The 21,057-nt window shown below is 39.8% G+C and overlaps 1 protein-coding gene and 1 long non-coding RNA gene across 4 annotated transcripts; one reads left to right on the top strand and one right to left on the bottom strand.

Annotated features, from left to right (window-relative positions):
• Positions 1-954: 954 nt before the first annotated feature.
• LOC116917092 (ecdysone-induced protein 78C) lies at positions 955-15,568 on the bottom strand. Of its 3 annotated transcripts, none has more exons than XM_032922456.2 (9): positions 15,036-15,568; positions 7,475-8,305; positions 4,568-4,698; positions 4,159-4,300; positions 3,427-3,812; positions 2,812-2,959; positions 2,577-2,740; positions 2,307-2,486; positions 955-2,201 (listed from the first exon to the last, which is right to left on the bottom strand). In XM_032922456.2, the coding sequence occupies exons 2-9, from the start codon at positions 8,031-8,033 to the stop codon at positions 2,007-2,009; spliced, it is 1,905 nt and encodes a 634-aa protein (XP_032778347.1). In that variant the 5' UTR covers positions 8,034-8,305; positions 15,036-15,568; the 3' UTR covers positions 955-2,006. The 3 variants fall into 3 exon arrangements, with proteins under 3 accessions (XP_032778347.1, XP_032778345.1, XP_032778346.1); XM_032922454.2 differs by lacking the exon at positions 15,036-15,568 and adding an exon at positions 9,916-10,593; XM_032922455.2 differs by lacking the exon at positions 15,036-15,568 and adding an exon at positions 10,337-10,593.
• Positions 15,569-19,865: 4,297 nt separating this feature from the next.
• LOC116934263 lies at positions 19,866-20,671 on the top strand. Its single transcript, XR_006643256.1, has 3 exons — positions 19,866-20,035; positions 20,310-20,404; positions 20,468-20,671. It is a non-coding gene; the product is annotated as an uncharacterized LOC116934263 (long non-coding RNA).
• The last annotated feature ends 386 nt before the right edge of the window (positions 20,672-21,057 follow it).

The following is a 21,057-nucleotide window of genomic DNA, read 5'->3' as shown; positions in this document are numbered from 1 at the left end:
ACGTCAACCTTGCAACGCGACTGACAAATCCACAATACTTTTGTACGGTTGTCATTCGTTAATGCCACAGAAGAAACTTGGCAGAATTGACGTGAACACATCGAATCTTTTGCAACTTGAAATGCCCTTGTTCTTATATCCGTTTGACGTTCGCGATTGTCGCAAGAGATTTGCAAACGGTCCGTAACAAATTTCTCTGTCTGAATGGAACAATTGATTATGTGAATGGCAGCGTCTTGATTGATAAAAGTTTACTAGAGTGTAACATTCTGTTTATATCTTTGGGTCAAACGTACAAGTGTACAGTATAGCCTATAGACAACGCCTTTTACTCTCACGAGGGAAAGCCCTTTGTTTCAAGAAAAAAAAAAACAATTCAATAAGCTTGTTCACACAGTATTTTTTTTTTTTGGGGGGGGGGGGGAAGAACGTGATTTTTATTATTGCAAACGGCAACGGGATTTTGACTTTAGGGTGTTCATTTTGTAATGAGGATCCGCGGTCACGATTCACCCGAAGCTCTCGTCTTTCATTCGGTTCCCCCGGCTCTCTCTTACGAAATATGCCTGTGTGAGAATGTCGTGAATGCCGACGAGAAAGGAAGAAAAAAAACCGCGTGTTATTATCTCTCATAATATAGCAGAACCGAGCAGAACTCTATAGCTGTACAAGAAATATAACCTTGCGACTCAACAGCAGTTTTGAATAGGCTTGCAAAAGCTTGTTGGGTTTATTTTTGATGTCTCCTATTATTTTCCTTAAGGACGAAAAGATTGGACGCCGCTAGGGTGTAGTTACATATGGCTAGACCCGTTATAAGTGATTCGAGAACCGCTCGCCGGTCATCTAGTGAAATATATAAGTATACATCCGTAACTAAAAAATATATATATGTTTTTGACGTCGACCAATTGAAAAGGAAGAAATGTTACAAGTATGAATATACGTGCGAAGCTGGAGAAAATTCAGGTTTTATAATTTCAGACATGCAGATGAACAACAATGATGAATAAAATGCATGAATTACCGTACATAATTAGTGACGTGACACGTTATTTAAAAAAAAAATATCGTCACTTCTCTTCGGGTCTTGTCTTCTCGTTCGTTCATTTGTTTTGCTTATGTTTTATCGAATTGAATACAATATAAACGAAATATAGGCAGACAAATGAGAAAACGAAACACTTTCAAAAAAAATTGTATATAGAGAATTAAATAGAAAACAAGCATAATTGTTTTGTTTTTCACCGTCGTACATCAAACTGGGTTGTGAGTGCGTGTGTTGTTTATATACGTGAATGTATGGGGGACATGGTATCAGTATTACAGCACTATTTATAATATTCTGAAATATATATTTATGTATAGGTGTGTGTATATATATAAAGATTATGAAAGTAGCATCGATTCATTGTTCGTGATTTTTTTTTTTTCTCCCTTTTTTTTCTTCTTCTAACGTTCGAGTTGGTTGAACAAATCTTTGGGACATTTGGGGGTTGGATAAAAATGCAAACAGATTGTTGAGAATAACGTCACGTTGTTCCCAAATAAAAAGTGAGGAAACCAAGAAGGACACAAATGCAACACGAAAAACACATATGAAAATAATGCAATCACCTGTTGAGAGAAACGAGAAAAAAAGGCACTTTCCACAAATATTTCTTTTTCAAAAAAATTTGATAGAAACACGGAACGGAAGGTTTGAACTCGATGAGAATCATGCAAAAAGAAATAGCAAACAAGACGATCTTGATCATTTAAAAATAGTATATGGTATAGTATGTACACACAGAGCTATAAAAAGTAAAGCAATCAATGTCATTAAATGTGTCTTACAAAACGACCCACGTTAAATATCTTTAAAAAAATTGTGTGTGAGCGCAGAAACTTGATTCGCTTAAATAATCCTAATGAGGACCGTCCAAGTCCTATAAACTACACGAAACAAAGAATTTTCTTTTTAAAAATGGAAGATGAAAAGCGATAAACGTGGGCCGTCCATCATTTCAGGCCAAATCTTCTTCGCTTCGGGGAATGTCAAACATTTCGGCGAAAAGTGGGGGCAGATGGACGAGCAAACTCCAGCGACGACGATACCAATCGAGTTGCGATTGGTGGCGGTGGCCAATGGCCCTCAGTTCGACAATCTTTTGAAGAACGGCGTTGATCAGACCCGGATCGCTGGCGTGATTCCTCAATAACTTTTCAAGAAAATAAAAGGAAAGAAACGTAGATGAAAAAAAAAAAATAGATCGAAATAGTCTAATGTATAAAGTTATGTGAAAAAAGAACAGAGAGTTGTGCACCTGTAATCGAAGAGCGTCAGTAATGCGTTCCTGATGCTGGCCAATCCCTTTAGCATCGTTAATGACGGGTCTGTCCGGCGATAGGAGAACAGCAGCTGAAAAAAGAGCCATTTCGCTATCGTTCATCGCTATTTGGTTCAAGCCTTCGGCGAATCCCAGGACCGTCTGGATAAAATCCACCTGTTGTAACAAAAGAAAAACGCGCGCATTTTAAAATCATGTTTATCTGTGAACAGGTTTTATTGTAATGACGAATTCAAAATGTATTACGTCAAAAATGGTGTCCATCTGTTGTTTGGACAGAGTTACACCATCGGCCAACGTTAATGTTCCTTCTTGGCTATTGATCAGTCGACTGACGTGGCCCAGCCAAACTTCAAAAAATCCAATTTTGATGAGAATCAGCTGATCGTCCTGACTTAATTCCGGGAAGCCTACATTTATAAAAACCAATATTTTATGAAAGCCATCACTTGCTGTAGATTCAAACGAACAGAAATTTTACCTGGAACACGTTTAGCGAATTCAACTACACGTTGAATGGACGGTGTCATATGCGTGGCCAACGCCGACCAGGTGGCTATTCGTCGGGCTTCGTCCGCGTTGCCGCTGTTGCCTCCCGGAGGATCGTTATTCCCACCATCGTCCATCACCTGTCGTGTTATCCATGGGAAACATTTAGCAATTCTCTCCACAACGAAAGAATTTATGACTGCTGAAGATAATTATTTGAAAAAAAAATAAGCCGGCGCGTTCACAACCCGATCATAAATAAACCGAACGTGCGTTTGAACTAAAGTCTGAATAAGAAAAAAACAAACGGCGATTGCAGCGCTGACGTTACGACTAAAAACATTGCCGAGAATTCCAACGAAACTTGTTAGATTATTCCGTATGTACAGTTATGAGTAGTCTACGGTAACACATTGCTCTCCACGACGGGACGATTAGCACCGGTTTGTCGGTTGTTTGCCTTCAAAAAAATTAAAACAGCGACAAGGAAAAAAACAAAAAACAACGACGTAGCAGACACAATAGGAACTACGGACATGGATGAGGCGGGACGACACTTACGGTATACACTATATAATATAATAAGGAACGGAAAATGATGTCTTACGATTGGTATGGGAGTGCGGACAATGTTGCGGGTCTTTTCTTCGGTGTAGGCGCAGTGGGCGTGATGGGCTTGCGATACAGTCAGGATCGTGTCGTAAATAGCCAACTGGCGGCTCTCAGGGTCTCTTTGTTGTTGAAGTTGTTGTTGTTGATGTTGATGGAGTTGTTGTTGCGACTGACTGATAGCGCCGTTACTGTTGCTGTTGCTCGTAGTGCTAATTTGCATTGGCTGTTGGCCTTGCAAACCGCAACTATCGGAACTGTCGGGCGTTGACGGATCGGCAAATCCGCCGGGACTGCGGATGCCCGCACCGTTGCTGCAATCGTCCCCGTTGGTCGATCCGCCACGGTCTCTCGATCGTTTCGGAACTCGGCCGTAACGTACCGCTAAGCCATTCAAATAGGGAAAAAAGAACAAACATTTCTGTTTTTACTTTGACTGCATTCATTTGGCGACGTTAGATGTCGATCGAGCTGTACGTAAACGGCTCGAAAACAAAAAATGAAATGAATCAAAATCAATGAAATTGTTTTGTGGAGGTATTTTTTTTCGGTAGGTTTAGGAGGAGCGATGATTTTCACGAAATGAATAAAAACCGATCATTTCTGGGAAAACAAGAATTTGTCAGTGGTTTAGGCTACTCTAGATATTCAAAGAACCGAATTTCTTAAGAACTATAATAAAGACAAGCAAAAAAACAAAACAAAACAATTAAATAAAGGAGAAACTTACAGTCGCGCGACATGCCAACGGCCAGGCATTTTTTGAAACGGCAGTACTGACAACGATTGCGGTTGAGACGGATGACCAGACATTTACCGTCGCGCAAGCACCGGTACTCGATCTGCTTCTGAATACTCCGCCGGAAGAAACCCTATCCAACAGATAACATTAATTTTTGTGTTGTTTTTTACCGCTATGTTTTCACGTAGCAGCAAATCAAGCAGCGTGTGTTCCTAACAATTACATATAGATGCAGTATACGTATATAGTTCATATTTTTGTGGAAAACAAATATTTTCAAGGTGTATACGTATAAAGTTTGGTTTATGTAGCCTATAGTAAATTGGACTAGTGTGTTATTATGATCAATAATAATTATGCCAATTGTAATTGTGTGTGTCTGTTGTTGGACACTCACTTTACAGCCTTCGCACGATGTTACACCGTAATGATAGCCGGAGGCTTTATCTCCGCAAACTTTACACGGAACGAAAGATTTACTGCTTCCGGCGCCGTTAGACTCTGCCGACGACCCCAGCAAACCGGGTTCTGCAATAAACACAAAACAAAAGGTAAATAAAAGAACGAGAAATGTGTACGTGTAAAATTAAGACAACATGGGGTACATCATCGTGAAAAAATAAATCAAATAAATCTAAACGTTATTAAACACAACTATCATTTCTAAAAGCTTTCCTTGTATTCCTAACTGGATTTCTTTAAAGTAGATGGTTCGAAAAAAAAAAAAAGTGAAAAGTACATCGAAGCCATCTGGTTATTGGTGTCTTAAAGCGAGACACTAGCAAATGTCCGTCATTCTGACGTCATCCGATGGATTTTGTTAAGAATCTTCTTCTTTTTTCTGTAGTAGACTTTAACGGAATCCTTTCTATTTTTTGTTTCCCCCCTCAGAAAGTATATAGCGAAGAGGGAAGGAAAAAAAAATAAAACAACGGGATGACGATTGCCACCGGTGATATGCACGTCCCGTTGGAGCCAAGAAGAAAACAAAAAAACCCACCTGTTACGCTCTAGCAATCGTCCTAGAGAAACGGCCAAGAACTCTTAGCCACTTAGAGGAAGCAACCGAATGGAAACCGGTTAACTGTACCAATAACCGTATCAACATAGAAAAGAAACAAAAAGTACACGACCCACGCAATCTCGATTCGCTCTCTCTCTATCCAACAACAACTGAAAACTGTTCATTAATTAGAGGGAGAAGGGGGGGAGGGGCGGATGAATTTTCCATTTGAAAGAATGAACCGAACCAACGAACAAAAAAAAAAAAAAAATGGAAATGACAAATGTTCATTAATAGCCTCTTTCATTTAATTGCTTTTTCTTATATTTATTCGGAAAAAAAGGGGGAACTGTCTGCACTTCCTGAGATCGTAAAAATATTCTTTTCCAAAAGTCTTTTTAAAAAACCTGGAATTTGAAAGGAAAAAAAAAAATGTTGGTCGTTATAATTTTCATCACCAGGTAGATGGGGCGGGGGGGGGGGGTTGTTTTAAAAGGGGAAAAAAAAAACAAGCCTCAATTAAAGTGACCGACTGCTACCCCCGTTATCCAGCCAACGGTGTCTGATGAACAGTATTTTCTCCATTGAGCTCATCCCTTTTTTGTTTTTTGTTTCTAGCCCTTTCCAAATGGGAAACCACACAAACTCGTCTATTTACTTTTCAATGTTTTGCGGTTGAAGCTCCGTGTATATATTCGCCTTCCAAAAAAAAAAAAAAAAAACTACTCTTACTGGAAACACCTCGAAAGAAAAGCAGGAAGAAGAATCGAAAGAGCTGGAGGGAAGACCTTGGGCTGGTTTTCCTAACGGTACACCTTTATAACAAGAGAACTCCGCGTCACTCTCTCGGCATCGCAAAGTTCGTCGACCTTCTCTTTCGATCATTTTCTTCTTTTTTTTCCCCCGAATTTATTCATACACAAATGTCGTGTGATGACGGACCTTGACATTCGTACACGTACGTCTTGTCATCGCCGATTACATCAGAAAAGAAGGACGAATACAAAGTGAATCTCAATTGTTCGTTTCCACCAGAAAAAAAGAAGACATTTTTGTTGTTGTTGTCATTCAAAACGACTGTATGGAATGCTAATTTCATCTGCATATGATTTCACGTCGATTGCACATCATCATCGGTGGTGAGGCCATGACGCTGTGTCACGAGCTCAATCGAATGGTTGCAGGAGACCCTGGGACAGGTAGACGCAGTTATGCAGCCAAAAAGGGGGCGCCGTTGTTCCATAGCAACTATATACTACGTTTTACTACACGCAAGGCATTCTTATACACACACGTAGGTGAGGTCGATGAACTTTCCCTCTTTTCTTCTACCTTTTTTCTTTCCCATTCGTCTCCTTTAATTTTCTTTCTTTTTTTTTTTTTTTACCTGCGACGGTGTGAGCGAAGCTTGTTCACTTTTTGTTTCCTTTCTTCGTCTAGATTTTTCACCTGCCCACCATCATTTCTGGAACATTTTAATAAGAAAACGGCCGATGGAAAGAGAAAAACAAAATGGCTCCTATTTCAGAAATGCGGCTGAAGACAAGGCGTGGTCAAGGTGTCTCTTGGTCGATCTTCATCTCGTTAAGAATTGGTGCGATTGTTTCGTTTCTCAGAAAGAAGAGAACGCGGCCACAAGCCTCAATGTATAGGTGTTGCTCAGTGCCACCGAGAAAAAGGTAGACATTCCTACGAATCGAACAGGAGAAAGAAGAGAATGATGGTCCATCACGATCCCCCCCAAAAAAAAAAAGAAAAAAGAAAAAAAAAAACTTGCTTCCGTGAGGTCGATGAACTTTCCCTTCTTCTTTCCCTTTTTATTTTTATTTTTTCGCTTTGTCTTTTCTCTCTTCTCTTCTTTTTTGTTTTTTCTTTCTTCCCAAATGTCTACAGATACTGCATTGGATTCTCTTAACTTTTGCCTGACTGAAAACACGTGCCTAGATTGCACCCAACCAATCGAACATGGCCAGCATGGTCGTTCGTGTGGAGCCTTGACAAAATGGCGGAAAACACAGGAGAAATAGAGACGCACGGTCCAACATTTTCAATCAGTCTCTTAGCAAGTCAACCTTGGGTCGGCTTTCCTGGCAAATGTTGGGGCGGAGAGACACTGAAGGTCACTGCGCAACTCCTGTTTTATTACACGCACACACACGTTGATTTATCCTTTTTTCTTTTCTTCTACCAATCTTTTACGGATCTCGGTCAGCGTTCGTTCATTGAACTTATCGCCGTTCGGCTAGCGTGTAGGCTCTAAAGGTAACTCCGATTGTGAATGGAACAACGAGAGGGACTTACCATTTTTGAGCGTGATCGGGGTGGAGGGCGGTGTAGGTGGAGGATTATTTCCAGCCTTTGGGGGAGGGAAGAGGTTGAGCGACGGCCTAGGTGGTGCAAGTTGGCGATGTTGCTGCTGGCCACCGTTGAAACTGTTGGTCACGTCAAATTCACTTTTGATTTTGACGCCGGAATCGTTCAGACTCGATCCGGAATCGATGCCGGCCGGTGATGGCGGTGTTGTCGGCGGAGGACTGTTGAACATGCCATCAGGACCGAGGGCATCAAACACTCCGCCATCCTGTTGTTGCTGTGGCGGAGGCGAAGGTTCGTCGTACTCCTCTTTAAGAACAACTCCGGACGAGGATGTAGACGAAGACGAAGCTCCTCCGCCGGAAGCGGACACTGTGGTCGGCGGAGGCGTAGGTGGCGTCGACGATGAATCGAAGAAGCTCAAATTGAAGTCGGACGTCGTGTCGAAACTGACTTCCGTCGTCACCTGATGATGGCGGCTGGATTCCGTCACTCGAGAACCCGATCCCAATCCGCCCATCGACTGATCAATTTTGAACACATCCATTTTTGTTTTGTTTTGTTTTTGTTTTTTTAACTCAACGAGTTTTTATGGATTGCAAGGTTTTATTTCGCAACTTTTCCTAGAACTTTTTGCCTTCTTGATTTATTCGGCTATCAGCTGTTTTTTTGGGTAATGTTCGTCCAAGTTGGAGAAGTGAGGTGCAATACGTGAGCAAACAAAACGAGGAGCCTGGCCAGCAAGTTCCTAATTGTTCAAGAACATGCAGATAGTGTGTCAGCTTCTTTTCCAGCGTCTTCTAGTCTTCAACATCCTTCCTGTGACGAAATTGCAAGGAGAAAAATGATAAGGTTAGATCGAGTCTAGCATATTCGTCATTGCAGACGCAACACGATGTTGTAATGAAGGGGAAAAAAAAGGGTGGGCTGGGTACGGAACAAAAAAAAAGGAAAACACGCAACAGAAAACCGGGATGAAAATGAAACGTATAGAACGACGTCCATTTTTATTGTAATTTTCTTATTTTTCCGCAAAAAAAAAAATCACATTTTTATTATTTTGGCAGAGAGCAAAGACAGCAAGGTCACGACCAGCGTTATATCCAACGAAGATGGCGAAGAGCGGTGGTGCAACCTATCCGTTTTGTTTAGTTCTTTCCTCTTTCTCTCTACCTTTTGGGCAGCACCAGCAACTGGAAGGTCATCGACCTCTAGCGTCACTCTCCGGCCCAGCCTTTTTTCTCTCTCTCTCTCCCTCTTTTTTTTTTTTTTAAACGTCCACTTTCTATTCTTCTTCAGTGACCAAATCAACGAGAAGGATATTCTCCCTACTCTTTTGTTCAAGTTCAAGTTGATGGTGAAAGTATTAGGGAATTTGACTTTGACTTGGTTCTCTTTTTTTTCCCTCGTTGGCTTTTCGATGTCAATGTCGATCGCACGCAAAAAAAGAGAAAGTTACGCTGAAAATGAGCTAATCTGATGGACGCGTCGCGACGAGATGAATAACGCTGGTGGAGCTCACGTTAAAATCACGGCCATTTTTAGACATGCGACGACTAGAGCGCCATCCTGCTAACGTTCTTTTTTTTCACGATGAGAGGAGGACAAAAAAGACGTGCGCACTCAATCTCCAAGAATATAAAAAGACATGTTTAAAGGGGGAGGGATATCAATTCACCTGCTCCAATGTGCAGTCTTTTTGTTTCTTTAAGAAGAAGAAGAAGAAGATGAAAAAAAACAAAGTCTAAAACTAACTTTGCTTCTTGATTCGACTGTCACGAGAATGTCAGTGGCCACTATTCTCTACACCAGATTATACTACACATATAAGCAGCACCTAATATGGGAGGGGGGCGAACAAAAAGAATAAAAAATTGCTGCTGTCCCGACAGCTATGTGACAAGACTGGATTTTCTTCTTTCTTCTTAATACAAATGGTGAAGGAAAAAAACAAAAAATCGATTCAAACAAAATAATCTCGTTTGACTTGATTCTTATTCTTGTGTTTGTTTCCTATACCGTAAAGTTGAATAACACTATCAGTATTTGTGTTGTGTGTGTGTGTGTGTAAATGCCAGATATTAAATGTAGTAAGGACCTAATTTCTATAGGGGAAAATTCAATGCAAAGCGAAAATTCGCATAAGTTAGAGATAACGAATTGTTTTACCTTTTTCGCCTTTTTTTTTAAATATTGTGCGCTGTCAAGAAAGAAAAAAAAAAAGAAAGAAAAAGACATTGGAATATTTTTTGGGCCGATTGCCAAAAGGCCTTGGTCAGGTTCGACGACCTCTGCTATATTCGCTACCAACTTCGACTAACCGGTAAGAAAGAAAATACTTACGATGAAAGAAATGATAATGAGAAACATGTGACACCTCATCTAACTAACACTGGTTTTTAAAAGGTAGATTAAAAAGATGCACCAACCTTGAAATAACAAACAAAACAAATCGAATCCTCGTCGATCGGGGGAAATGCGACGTTTGTTGCCTTCGATGGCAGTTGAATGACAAATGGTATAGAGGGCAGGATATAGGGGAAACGTCAGTCTCTATGTTTAAGATATTTATATCCGGAGGTGTAGCAGTATCGGGAATTTCAGTGACGGATGAACGTCAGAAAGGGACAACAAAAAAACCCAAAAAAATGGGAAATAGAATCAAAGAAAAATCGAAAGGTGAATGCCACTGTCGACGCAAGCGAGCGTGTTTTGTTTTTTGTTTTTGGTTTTTTTTTTTCTAACAGAAAGAAAAGGAAAATTGTTATGCTGTCAATGTCACTGTTGATTTTCGGAATAGAATTTTTTTCGGGTGGTAGATTGATGGGGAAAAGCTTTTTATTTTCTTACTTTTTTTATGCTCTTTCCCAAATGTCAACGACTTTTCCCGTTAACCTTTTTGGAATTAAAAAAACAAACTTTTTTGCGCACTGGATGATGGAAATTCAACGTGTTTTTTCGATGCGGCTGCCTAAATGTGACAACACGGTACGCACAAGTGGAGACACTAAGACGGACTGAGAGCTGCGATGTAGACGGCCGCTATGAAAATAATGAAGCGTCTCGGAAGACGATCGCAACGGGACTGAAGAGGAAGAAGCGCTAGCCGGCCGAAGACTATACACACACACACACACACACAGAGAGTGGAGACTTGAAGAGGAGGGCTCTGCCTACCTGCCTTCTCCCTATTCACCTGGGTGTTGTGCGTGCGTACGTATTTCTCAGCGCGGCTCCTCATATCCTTGCCATCGAACAGAAAAAAAAATTATACATCCCGTCTAGCTGTTCTTTGAGGCTTGCTTTCTTTCCTATTTATTTATATATGTATACATATATAGCTTCCTATGAGAGAGTCAATGCTTGCTCTTTAGGGAGACCTTCGCACAACTTCCCCCTTCTATGAACTTGTCTTGTATATATTTTTTTATTTATAATATATACTTTATATATTATTTAAATAGATATCTGTGTCTGATGTACCTTTTGCTAAAAAAGAATTTTCTTCCCCCCCTCCTTTAACACTGCCCCCCCTCCCCTTCTCCATATCCCACCTATTCTTTTTCCTTTCTTTACCTGTGTGTGTGTGTGTGTGTGTGTGTGTGTTGATGTTATTCAAACACGTTATCCCTCCTCCGCCTCCTAAAATCCCTCCTTCTACACACACAGAACGTTGCGAGTGTGTGAAGACGTCCACCCCATCAAGAACATGCCTAGAGGCTTGAAATCCCGTTCGATGGTGGATGGCACTTTCTTTTTGTTGGGAGGTGGATGAGTTTTGCTCTTCCACAGGGTGAAGAACATGTTTCTTTCTTTTTATCTATTTATTTATTTATTTTTTTTCAATTGACACGCCTGGGAAGGAGGGGTGAAATACGTGTGTGTGCATCACGATCACACAGAGCGACGACAACTCACGCCACGTATCCAACAATACGTAACAGCGTTAAACGAGGCGATAAGAAACAATCTAATTCTCACACAATGTTCAATTGTGATCTAAAACGCGCGCACACAAAGAATGTATGCTAACCTTTGCAATAGACGTTTAGTTGAACCAAGTAAGAAATTGAGGATGCTCAAAAATGGCCGTAAAAGACTAATGAAAAGAGACTTGAACGAACGGTTCGGAAGTCGGATCGTATAGTTTCCGCTTATTAATTGTTTCGATGTTTCCCATCGTTCTTTACAGCGATGTTATGGGTTAGGGTACAGTTGTGTGATTCAACTAGTGAATTGGGCGTGGGATCAAGACGTAGGTTTCATTTTTTTTTTTTACTTCAATATCCCAAAAAAAAGAATGGGAATAGTTTATTCTCTTCCCGTCTCATTGAGGCATAGCTACGTGAAATTACAACTCACGAAAAAAGAAACAGGACATGGAAAACGTGAAAGATTTTGGATCTTGAATTTCCTCAATTTTCTAAATCGGTCGGATTTTCTTTGTGCAAATCGAATCGATTAAATCGTTACGTATACGTTGATTACAAACTGATGACGCGAAAGAAAAAGAATCGGGATGAGACAGCATATAACGAGTTAAAAACGAAAAAGAAAATGGTAAAAACAAAAGGTTTCTTAATATTTCTTGTTCGTTCCGTATAATATCGCCATTTGGACGACCACGCCCAGTGCGTGACGTCAGTTCCATGGCCAGGGTCATTGTCCTGCCACCACATCAGCTGACGGCAGAAAGGAAAAACACAATTCAATGAAAGAAAGGCAGAAAGAAAAAAATATTATCGAATCACGTTGTCCATCATTTTCGACTTGTTTGATTTTTTTCTAATTTTTTGAACCAGTTTTTGTTTTTTTGTTTTGAATGGGTGGCGGGTTTCTCTTTGTTCAGTTTTGATGTGCTTACATTGTCCACTGTCGTATTCGACGATGATTTGGTCTGATTTAAAACACTTGCGGGGATCATTTATAAATGATAAACGAGGTACAAAAAAAAAAAGAAACCAAATTGCGATATGCAAATGACAAGATAAAAGGACGAAAAAGTGTAGAAATAAAAATTGTAGAGCTGATTTTTGTTTCTTTTTTAAGGACAGACGGTACATGGTCCGATAGTTGCGGATGACTGGTGCCGAGATGGCCGTGACTTTCTCCCGTTTTCGGGAGGGTAAATATAAGAATCGCTTTCCATTTACGTGACTCTCGTATGTGTGTTATTTTGCACGCATTCCTTATAATATAGTCAATAGGACAGAATTCACGGTCGATGGAGCGAGAGAAGGAAAAACTAACGGCACACCCGAGCTCACAAACACACACGCTGGCCACCCGCACGGCGCTCCCGCCGCCCTCCCCTTTATTGGCGCGAGACGTTTTTCAGATGACACGATGCGATACACGAAATCGTTCGGTTCTTGTTGTTGCTGCTACTAGACTACACAAGACAATTTCCCAAACCTTATTATTATAAAACAAAGAAATAAAATGGAAAAAATGAAAATGAGAAATGCGGTTATCCAATCTCCAATGTCAGGGCTAGAAAATACCGCAATTTCTGCAATGCCGTTTCTTATAGTTTTTTTTTTTCCCAAAAAAACTCTTCCGCGGGATTATTTCACGAATTTTCATTTACCGGTTTTCTTCTCCCCGCCGCTCTTTTTTTTCTTTAAAGTTTTTTTGCGGTTTGCTAACGGCCCGTGTAAATGTTGGTTTATAGACAAAGACACACACACACACACACACACACACACACACACACACAAAAATCACGAAAAAAAGAGAGCCATAAAGAAGAACTGTGCAAGTATTTTAATTGTGGCCGCGGGTAAGGAAGGAAGGAAGAAAACGCGCAATCCCAGCACTCGAAGCAAATAATGACAAAATTCCCAGTAAACCCCAGCAGAGTGCACACACCTGCGGGACATGACGAACGGTGAATCCATGTTTCCATCTATTCTATTATATCAATTTTTCTTTCTCATAATAATCATGTATATACGCTCTGTAATACTGCATGCCGCGGTACACCCAATTATATCCGTCGCGCAAAGTACCGCGCTGCACGACGTGTTAAATACGTGTCTATTGCGCGTTCAGCGTGTGGATAGTCTATATAGTAAATGTAATATATATATATTTTTTTTATCATTCATATATGCCTGAAAAAATCGTGCTGTTATTCGGTGGGGTACCCACACAAGCAATTGGAGAGAAACAATATGTAAACGCGGGAAGGAAACCAGTGAACGGAAGTGGTGCCGAACGGGATCCTTTATTTCTATGTAGCTTCTTCTTATTGTATGGTTTATTGGACGGTATATTATACATAAAGCTTTATCTGTTGTATATACTGCTACATTGTAAAGAGATTCATCGATAAATAATCACCCGCCATAGGTTTAAATTTGACGATTCACGCGAGGGTGTGCTCGGGGACATGGGGCACAAGCCGCAATATAACTGCAAATAATATATGATCGATAAAAGAAAAACTGAAATACATTGTGTCAAAGACGGTAAAAGAAAGTATAGTAGATTTCAGGTGGCTATTTATATATAAATATACCGCTATATTTGTTTAGTGAAGAAAGAATGGGGCGAAAACGGGACGTAACAGTAGTTGAAACGTTTGGTGACATGTAGAGCAATGAAAGACCCGCTTCATTATGAGCAATACGCAAACTGCTTGACAAAAAGGAGATTTAAAAATAATGGGAAAAACGATGCGAGACAAATTAAATCAGTTGACAAAAAAATAGCCGTTTTTCTTTTTTTGTTAAAGACCAGAATGTCTACATAACAAAAGGAATGTCTTTAAACTCATTTTCAATGCGATCCCGTCATCCGAAAATTCAACCCCAAAGTGGGTGATTGAGAAGATGGGAGGTACCCTGCTGTTATTATACATTCAACGCTTCTTCCTCAACAGTTTTAAGGTCTTTTAAATTTCTTATAGTGCTAATTCATTTCACTGTGTGTAGAGCCAAAAGCGGCCACACATTTCTAAAGACCAGTTCATATTTCCTATAGTGAATCCAGACTGAGTGATCAGTGCTAGAAAGGAATGTCTGTATATAGGCGGTCATTTGCATACACACACTCGCCGATGAGCAGCGGCACCTTCGTTTTTTTTATTCGTCCTTTCTCCTTTTATAGTCTATGTCTGCTGTCTACGTATTTATAATGGGATTAAATATAAGCTGCGCTCGCGTGCGATCAACAACTTTGATAAACCATTAAAAATAAAACAGGGTTCTCTAGTCTGGTTGGTATGTTATTCATCACATCAGTCAGCGCCATACACAAACGTCCTTTTCTTTTGTCATTTTCTTCTCACATAACAATTTAAGAATGAGACCTTAAATAAAAAAAAGAACAAACAAAAAAAATTGCCCGCGTGCTTCCCCATTAAATCAAGACATAAAGACGACGCATGTCCACTTGCATATATAATTACACACAAAAAAGGGGGGAAAGAAAAGGAACAAAACCATTATTTTAAAAAAAAAAGAAGAGTATCGAGAAGAAAAGGGATATAAGCAACAGGCGCGAGGACGAACAACGGAAAAAAAAGAACACGAACGATTCCTACCGTCGTTTCGGTTCGTTGACTCTTCAACATAACATAGGCAGCAGTGGTATATAGAAGTCGGTGGCTACAAGTGGTATAGACTGCCGTGTATATACGGTGCGCGTGAGTCTTCAACTCCGTGTAGCGTTGCGATGCACGAAAAGTCGCACAGCAAACACAAACGCCAAGCCACACAGACGAGTTAATACGCTGTACGCAGTACACGCATATGTGAAGTGCGTGAATTCACGATGATCGAAGCGTGAGAACAATCCTGACGACCAGTTATGTCCTCATATTAAGAAAATATGTACACAAAATACGTGAACGGTTTTTCACGGTCGTCTTAATAACATGTAAAACTAACGTGTTTCTATTTTTGTTCTGGTTATAGAGTTCGAGTCGATAAAAATAAAAACGGCACATTTTGTAACGTACCTCCCTCCCGATAAACTTAAAACGGCGTGATGGGACTTGATGGCCACTAATAATGCGATAGAACAGTTGAAACTTTGAAGACACTTTATCCGTTTTAAAGAGGAGAATAACACAGAATGAGGTTTCGAAGTTTATTGAAACGAGTGTTGACAAACAAATGCGGGAGACGGGTGCGTCGTTGTTTTTATTGCGCACCTGATTTGATTGTTTGGGTCAATGGGGACCGACAGGACTACAGGAGACATTGATATGTCGCGGGAGATAAATATATTCTTATCGAGATGTGAATGCGCAACACGGTCGCGTATACTGCAACCATTCCATATGACGCAATGAAATAAGGAAAACATGTTTTTTTTTCCTATCGTGCAGTAATAGGGGAATCACTGTAATCAGGCGGGAATTTATTACGTGCAGACTACATGTAGCCGATATGACGTCATTTCACGCCTGGATCAACGACCTCATAAACATCTGCCGCATTAATTCACGTGCTTTGTTTTCCCACATGCGGCAACATTTAAACCAATGAAGCAAATAAATCTGTCTGTGATAAATATATCAAAATCATATTGGCACCGATGCGTGAAATCATTCGTATATTGAAACAAAAAGAAACGCTATACGTGCAATCGTCCAGACGTGGCAGTTGCAAAATCATTAAATGGGTTACATGCACGAAAGATATACGAGGAACGATTCTTTGGATATAAAGAGATAAAAACTTTCCTCAATTTGGATGTACCGCCGTTTCTTTTGAAAGAGATATGGGAGGTTTGAAAGACGTCTTTGTAAGTGCACGTACAGCCATTCCAAAATGCAAATACATTTTTGATGCACGTAATAGCATTTGGGTCGCCTTAGGATGCGACTCTGCAATTGTTGAAACAAATCGAGACATTTGTTACGGACTGCCAGTTGCCCAGTTCACTGCTCTACGTCTATTTTAATTCGACAAAATGTTACAAACTTTTGTGACAGGACAGCAAGAAACAAAAGAGAAAAATAAGAAATACTTTAACGGAAACCAGTCTTGTGATTATTTTCTCCCTTGTATATTTCAGTCACACCATTGGTGACAAATATATAGCTATTCGCGATTCGCATTGTTCGTTGAAACCAACGCTGCTGTTTTCTAGTGTAAAAAAACAATACCATTAGCGTTGCGTTGTTCTTGAGTAACGGACTCTCATCGTCCTAGATGCTACCGAGAAACCATACACAACACGCATCAAGCAATAGGAGAGGAAAAGACCGTGAAATTCGAACGGTGTCTAAATAATAGGCTAATACAGTGAGCGATCTACACAAAAATCTCCAGTTGCTGTACAAGAAGCTATAGCGTTTACACATACTGAAGATTGTGATAGCTAGCCAACTATAGTGGTGGCCGATGGATATATTTGCGTGTAAAGGGAAGAAGACGAGCATGATTTTAAAGTGTTGGCGGAAACATAACGGAAAAGAAAAAAAAAAAAGGGAGTCATCGAGGAAGATCTATAGTTGAAGAAACTAGCCTATTACTGTGGAGGGGTTGGCTCATGCCGTCAAATTTATAGTCAACAGCCTTAGGTTAGTTACGTAGTATATTTAGGTAGACGCAAAGATTATTATTAAATGTACAGTAATCGAAAAAGTGTACGGAACTGCACGTCAATGTATCATAAACTATATATCTCAAGTCAAAATGAACTTGATTTTCGACCTCTTCTTTCAATTTTGGATGCAAATTATGTATTCGTATAGCAATATATACGTTTTTGAGAGAACAGAAATAAATAAACCAAAGTTGGCCTTAATTTTGTTGGGCTTAAACAATCAATCCGCCTGATCAGTCCCGAAGATTCGGTATTTTCCCATCTTTTATCGTAAAGAAATGCAAGGCATCGCCATCTATTGCAAAGGACCGTGAATGAAGTTTCCCTTATTTGTAACGCATACGCCAGACTTAAAGTTTTTGAATTTCATATGTATATTGAACAGAGAAACAACGAGTTATCAAATGAATGCAAGACCGATTAAGTCACACACATTTCTGTCAGTTTGTCAAACGAGAGAATCACGTGATTCGTCGAGTTTCTCTTCGAATCAGCACACATAGATTTTACCGATTAAGTTTTGGAAATTTTACTTGAGAGAATAGCGGTATAAGACTTGAGAAGATGTTTAGCAGCTACCTTTTACAAGCAGTGTTTTACACGCAATACATACTTCTCTTGTCATTTTGTCCAGTTGAATACTTTGAATCTCGACAGATATTCTTCCAAAAAAGTTTTGTGATCAAACAGTTTTTCCTGAAAAATTTGGACGGTGTCACAGGCTTTCTCATCGTCGAATGGATGGGCGATTGATCGGCAAAACTCAAACCATACTAATGATAAAACATAGGCAAAAAAGTTTTGTGATGGGAAGTGGAAAGGTGAGTTACCGATTTCTCCCTTGTATCCGAGCACCGACAACCAGCCATAAACGTGGACCGCAAAGTATGACAAGCGCAAGAAACCATTTGGAATAATGCGACCACTGGCGAACTTTGCCGCGTTTTCGCAGTTTCTCCTAAATGCGAGCACGTCCTGTTTCATGGCCTTTGCATCTGCTGGACTTCTGAAATGGTTGTTGAATTCGGCTTCTGTGATAGTGGCCAGCAGCCACCTGAAAATGAATAAACCCCCAGCAGGTTGATCTTCCAGGTCCTTTAGTTCGTCAACAGTGAGATCCAGTTCTTGTTGAATGGTTTTGTTATCCGGGTACATTTCCTGCATCCGTTGACTAAACTGTCTGATGGACAAGAGCCACATTAAAAGAACGTGCTTTGAAAATAGTTTAACTTTTTCATGTCGGTTGGGTTCATGGAGTGCGAGCGCTCCTTCGAAGTTGACCACCATGTGAATCGTTTCGGGAATTACATTCGTTATCGGGTTTTTTCTCGATAAATACTGGCCAATCCAAATGCTAAAAAACCAAAACTGGTTCAAGTTTGACGCAGTCTTATAAAGATATTCGGCCAGTAATTCAAAAATGTCTTTTCCTTGTTTACCGAGAACGAAATGATAGATTAATTGGCTGATGACAAATGTGACAAGATTAGCAACAAGTATCGGTAAAACGAATCGGAGAAAATGTTTCATTATTGGGTTTTCCAGAGTGTTATAGGCCATTGGATTCTTTGAAGGAGTTTCTGTTGATTTGTACGAGCAAGTTGTCTCGATTGACGCAATGATTTCCGGGTCTATCATCTGACGTGATTCCGGTATCAATAGGTGCTCGTCTGTCTCGTAAAAAGGTGAGTGGTAACACGTCTGGGTTCTGCTGGGCTCTATCATTCGCTGGGTCTCATATTCTTCTGGTAAAGTAGCTTGTGCTGGTTGTAAATTATTTGCTATCGGATCCGACAACAGTCGCACTCTGGTCAGTTTGACTTCCTCATTCCGGGTGGTCTTCTTACTATTCTTGGAGATGGACGAAAGAACTTTTTCAGAATCCATGTTGGCTTATTAGTAGGATATTCCAAAACATGTATCGACAAATATGCTGCGAAATTGAACTCCTTTAACTTCACGTATTGTGAAATGAAATGGGCAATCCTTAGGACACCATCGTTTCTTAGTTTTATTAAATTTGTTGTGAGAGAAATACTTCCCGAATACTGAAATACTAATTCCGACTTTATAAAAAATATTGTTCAGTTGTCTGAAACCATATTTTCTCCAATCAAGTTCATTAATATGGTTTGAATTACAGGCTATCATATTGATTTTCATTACATTTTATTATAGGCCATCCTTATGCACTTGTTACTGCTTGTTACACCATAGGCAGAGTCATAGAGAGCTCTCCATGACTCATCGACGTCATAGGTCCTTTCTATCCTCTATGACTGCTATAGGTAGAGTCTAGGATTACATGGTTTGAGAACTCCACGTAAAACGCCTGTAAATAAGCCATGCACGTCACTTTTCGCGAACCTCGCTCCATCCGAAAGTGCTGCACCAAGCGGATTTTTACTGGGAAAGGATACCCTTTTGCGTGGTAGTTTATGCATGGTTGCAGAATGATTCTCGTTAAAGACTTAAAGTTTGAATGTAAACGATATATAGTTAAGTAAATTTTTCTGATTTTTTAGGGAAAGCAGCAAAAAAGTTGGAAAAATCGAAGGGAATCCCCTTTGGGACTCCCCTAATTTTTGCCTAAAAATTTGCCAAAAAAGACACCTCTTGGAATTGTTGAAAATCTCACTAAATAACCAAGTAGAAGAATGACAACATGTTACGTCGTGTGAAAACAGCGATTTTTTTGGTGAAAAGTCGGGCCTTGTGCTACGTGACATTTTATTACTATGGCGCCAACTATGCCAGCAATCAGCAAAGGCTATTCACAAAATAGCTTTAGCTCCTACGAGATGGCGGTTATTAGTAAACTATTGGTGTATTGCATAACAGATTTTTCCTTTTTTTCTAGAGGGATTGCAGTCAAACGCTGGTTGGTGGTAACACAGAAGTTACTTCGTAGGCTGTGGTGGTAAACTGGTCTCTCGCATACAGACATCACCACATAACAATTCTGACATTGCGTTATTTTTAAAGGTTGTGATTGGATATTGATCGCCCAGCTGTGTATAGGAAACGATTAGACTCTAGATTTCTGACCGAAAATCAATGCTTTGAATCGGTCTCCGAATGCATGTCGGAGCCCAATCATTTTAAAGTTGTTGACACTGTTCCTTTTTGTTTAAATGTTTGTTTACTTACCATTTGTCCTTAAAAAAAAAAAAAAAGGATTACTACAATTTCATTGACCCACAGCCCTAGAATAGCTAACATCTTAAAAATGTTAAGGTTATTACCTTTTTTTTTACAGACATGGCCCAAAAAACTACTGCTGGAGCATTGACGGATAGTACCAGAGAATACAGTCAGATCAGAGAATTGATTAATAGACTTCAAAGTGACTTGGTGAAAGAAGAGAGCAGTATGTGTCTTTGCAATGTAGTTTATTTTCTTGTTTAATTCTTTCAGGGATCTCATACACCTCCATTGCCTCAAATTGTAGAAAAAGTATGCTGGGTGGGATGAATGACATGCTAACAAGGTGGGAGATACCTCGTGTTATCAGCACACATTGATAGAGCAGGTTTCCTAAAAATTTATTAACAGATTGTTTTGTGAATATTGTCGGTTTATTGGAGTATTAATAATTTTTGAATAGAGAATACCATGGAATTTGTTTTTAGTGGAGGAAACATGAGCTTTGGTTGTTTGTTTGTAACCCCTGAATCTGGCTTTCAGTGCTAGTCTCTTTACTCGTGCTGTACTTTATGTAGAGTGTTTGGGAACCAAGTTTATTATGCTGATTTCTCAATTGATAGGCTTTTTTACTTTTAGCATTCATTTTTAGAAAATGTTTGTTATAAAACAGCATGTTGTAGGCTACTTGTGTGTTACACATTCACTTCCAATTTTCCTTTTCTGCAGGAGAGTGTTTTGACTAAACTAGACTGTAGTTTTCTTTTAAACTCACAATGCCCTAATAGAATTCCGCAAAAGTAATATGCTAAGAGGACTTCACTGTATTGAATAAGTTTACCAACAAGAATTTTATAGTGATT

Source organism: Daphnia magna, linkage group LG2 (genome assembly GCF_020631705.1).
Source record: "Daphnia magna isolate NIES linkage group LG2, ASM2063170v1.1, whole genome shotgun sequence".
Classification (NCBI taxonomy): domain Eukaryota; kingdom Metazoa; phylum Arthropoda; class Branchiopoda; order Diplostraca; family Daphniidae; genus Daphnia; species Daphnia magna.
Note: the sequence above shows the minus strand (reverse complement) of the source record. Positions and strands in the feature narration are given on the sequence as shown.